Source organism: Aplysia californica, unplaced genomic scaffold (genome assembly GCF_000002075.1).
Source record: "Aplysia californica isolate F4 #8 unplaced genomic scaffold, AplCal3.0 scaffold00066, whole genome shotgun sequence".
NCBI classification, from domain to species: Eukaryota; Metazoa; Mollusca; class Gastropoda; order Aplysiida; family Aplysiidae; genus Aplysia; species Aplysia californica.
In genome coordinates, this window is record NW_004797336.1 from 418,589 (window position 1) to 422,293 (window position 3,705).

Genomic DNA, 3,705 nt, shown 5'->3' on the forward strand with positions numbered 1-3,705 from the left:
TCTCTCTCTCTCGCTCGTTCCTCTGCTCTCTTTCTCCCTGTTACACAGAAACTCAACCATACACACTCACACGCAAATACGCCACCGTTCCCGCATTACCGACTGGCAACTGAAACTGATTCTCAGACAAGGGCTCACAAAAAAGACATGGTTCAACATCCTTCAAAACTAGTTAACGAGCTCATTTCTCTCACACTTTTCTGTCTCTATTAGAACTGTATTTTACTCAGATCAGATCCCTCCCCCCTCCAAGCTTTTCCCCTCAAGGAGTAATGTCCTTATTTTTAATGTAGTTGTTCATATTAACCCTTCGTCCACACTTTAGATCATTTACGTGGTTGTCTTTGAACCTGCCTGTCTGGGCCAACCTGGTCTGAGAGGGATACAGCGTTCCAGCAGAAAGATCAAGAAACTCGATAACAATAGTTCCCCTACAGGGAAATCGAACTAACTAGGGTCTTCTGGGTGCGACGGCGAATCGCCTAACCGTTACACTACAAATACAAATGTCAATATCCTGACAACAAGCCTCGATCCTCAAAAAGGAACACACAGAATTACTACAGTATTTGTGTGTGATCGATGAAAAACTCTACCGCTGACGACCTCGTTCGAGCTAACAGAGCAATTTTCTAAAGCCCCACGTTTTCTTTTGGTCCTAATAGAGATCAATCGACTCTCCCCGCAACGGGCTTTCCATGGCTTTTGTTGTTGACCTAATAGAAATAGTCAAATAGTCAGAAATACCCTTACACTTTATAAAAATGAAAATCTTTTATGCCCCTATGGACACAATTTATAGTGATCAATCGACTTTTCTCCAAAGAGTTTCTCAAGGATTTTATTGCTGATCTAACAGAGATAGTGAAAAGATAAAGATATCCCCTATATTTTCACTAAAATGAAGATGTTTTACGACCCTATTGACTCACTTTAGATCATTTAGGAGGCAGCTTCGATCCTGCCTGCCGTCAGGGCCAACCTAGGCTGAGAGATATACAACGTCACAACAGAAAGACTGAGACATTGATAAGGATCAGACATCGTCCTTTTTTTCTCTTCTTTTTTTTTTTTTTTGTATGTTATTCTCAAATAACACCTCAAATCTTTGGCACTTACTATTTATGTTACAAGTGCCGTAAAATTCTTCCTAAAATGAAACTGAACAAATCCCTACTCTTTGCAGTGACGTCCACTCCAACAAGATCGGCAGTATCCCCAAGATGTCGGACTGCAAGAATCTGACCATCCTGTAAGTATTATCCAGAGATATTTGTGTCACGAGGAAGTTGAATCAGGTGTTTGTACATTTTGGGCATACGGAGTCATTTGCACCTTTTTAAAGTTTGTTAATTTACCTTATTTTTCTTGATGAAAAAATTAGCCATCTATAAATAGAAGACAAGATAATATATGCGATTGAAGGAGGTCGGGGTCGACTGGTGTCAACGAAAAAACAAGAAAGAAAATGACCACCAAAGTTTGGTGATTTCCAAAAGTTTGGGTGTCATTAGAAATTGTATTTTTACATATTCTATGCCATTGATCAACTGTTGTTGTTTTGTTGTTGTTGTTTTTTTTGGGGGGGGGGTTTGGTTTTCTTTTCGTTGGGATTTTTAAAATGGTAAAACCCACCCAGATATGTGTTTAAAATTGTCCAAAGGGCGTGAAAATGTCGGTTACTTCGACTTCATGATTTTGAACTGCACCTGTTTTCACCACGATGTCACATACTTTGCTGTGGTAACCTGTGGGGAAGGAATGGGGGACCATGGTCGTAGCGTATGCTCTAGACGTGATGCATGAAGAAAAAAAATTCTTGTGGGTTTTCCGGATATCTGATTCTTCAGGAAGAGGAAATTCTTTTGTAGTTTTCTCACAGATACTCTATTCATAAGGATTCTCAGTAAATATATACTCAGGTCTTTGCCCCCCCCCCTTTTTCACCCCTCAAATATCCCACAATATTATTACTTTATTGACAGTTTTCTTTCATTCTGCTGTCGGGGATTTTTTTACTTCTCCTTCGATTGTTTTTCTGTTTGATTGTTAGCTGAGTCTGTCTTTTAGATGTTGTTTTTATTTCTGTTTTATTTTTTGTTTGTTCTTTTATTCACTTTATGGGGATTGGGGGGGGGGGGGATACCGTAATTACCAACCTGGAGTTTGCTTAATTGAGGGATATCTGATCCCTCTCATGCAGAAATCGTAAGAAATCGTTTGCGCTCATATGACCTAATGCAGTTGCCAGCGCCTTAAAACACTTACCAAAAATATTTTAAAGAATCGTTCACTACATACACCACCCTACGAGGGACCTTCAACAAGTCTTTGCCCTGACGATAAATAAACTGTCTACGACAATGGAACTTGCAAAATGTGACCTCTATTTTTCTGGCACGCAGCTTGTGGAGTTTTTGATAAATCCCGATAACCTATTTGAACTCGAAGAGCACTTTTATTAAAAGTAGATCTAGTTTTGAATACGAGGCAAGCTGTGGACAAACATTCTACTGCTGCACAGAAGTGTTCTAGGGCAAACTGCGGCGAAGGCAACTCACACAGCAAATTAATGTTGGGACGTCATTCTCCTCCATCCACACTACCCACCCTCGGATTTTTTGCTTTTTCCAAATCGGAAAAGGATTCAAAGGACAGTGTTTACACAGTGATGAAGATACTATACCTGCAGGTGGGGCAATGATTCGATTCCAATGACAGGTCATATAAAGCTCAAGGGCCTTTGAAGGTCAAAGACAGATGGCAAAATTGGTATCAATTGGCAGGTTGATTTTTTGTTGTTGAGAAAGTAACATTGCAATAATCAAATTTCAACTTTCTTGCTTGTTTTATTTTTCCTAGTCAGGGCAAAGACTTACTGAAGGGCACCCGTACACCTCCATAACGTTTGTAATAAACCGGAACATAGCGTTCATTTCCCTCAGAATGACTTCCTTTTTTCTCCTGTACTGATTTTGATGTCTTTTAACCAGAGAGAAAGTTCTATTACCCCTTTTAAGAGTGCAGAAAGCTGTATGACTCTTTCTTTGTGTGTACAAAGCCCTATGACTCTTTCTTTGGTGTGTGGAAAGCCCTGCGGCTCTTTCTTTAGTTTGCAGGAAGTTTTATGACTGTTTTTTTTTTAGTGTGCAGAAATTCCCATGACTCATTTTTTGTTGTCTGGAAAGTTCTATGACTCAGGTTTTAGTGTGAGTTTCACCTTGCATACACAAAAAGAAGTCAAGCCAGGCAGCCGAAGTGTCTAAAACTTCCCTAGAACATGAAAATTCAAGAACACGACAAAGGGAATTTGAATCAAGGTCACTCGTCCAATAGCCTGGCATAAAACGAACTGAGCAAACTGTGTTAAGCTGTGATTATTAAAAACCATCATTTTTACATCATGTTGTAATCGGACCTCATTTTTAAATCAAATATCCTTCTCGTCATCAATGGACTTATTCTTCGTATTTTATTCTCTTTTTTTTCTTTTCAAATTCCTTCTCCTTGTCTGGGTAGAAATATTGCAAACAACGAGCTGACCTCTCTGGACGGCCGTCTCTTTACTGGCATGGATCAACTCAAGGACCTCACTCTGAGCATCAACTTCATCCATGACATCTCGGAGGACGCCTTTGTAGGGTTGTCCAGCTTAGAATATCTGTAAGTTATATATTTTTTTCGATAGTAGTTGTTTATTTTCTG

The 3,705-nt window shown here is 39.5% G+C and overlaps 1 protein-coding gene across 1 annotated transcript in view; it reads left to right on the forward strand.

Annotated features, from left to right (window-relative positions):
* Positions 1 to 3,705, forward strand: part of LOC101847412 (leucine-rich repeat-containing G-protein coupled receptor 4) — a 15,188-nt gene that overhangs the window by 10,329 nt on the left and 1,154 nt on the right. Inside the window, exons 6-7 of the mRNA XM_013079839.2 lie at positions 1,187 to 1,252; positions 3,520 to 3,663. Of these exons, the coding sequence (XP_012935293.2) occupies positions 1,187 to 1,252; positions 3,520 to 3,663 (210 nt within the window). The remainder of the gene's footprint in view (positions 1 to 1,186; positions 1,253 to 3,519; positions 3,664 to 3,705) is intronic.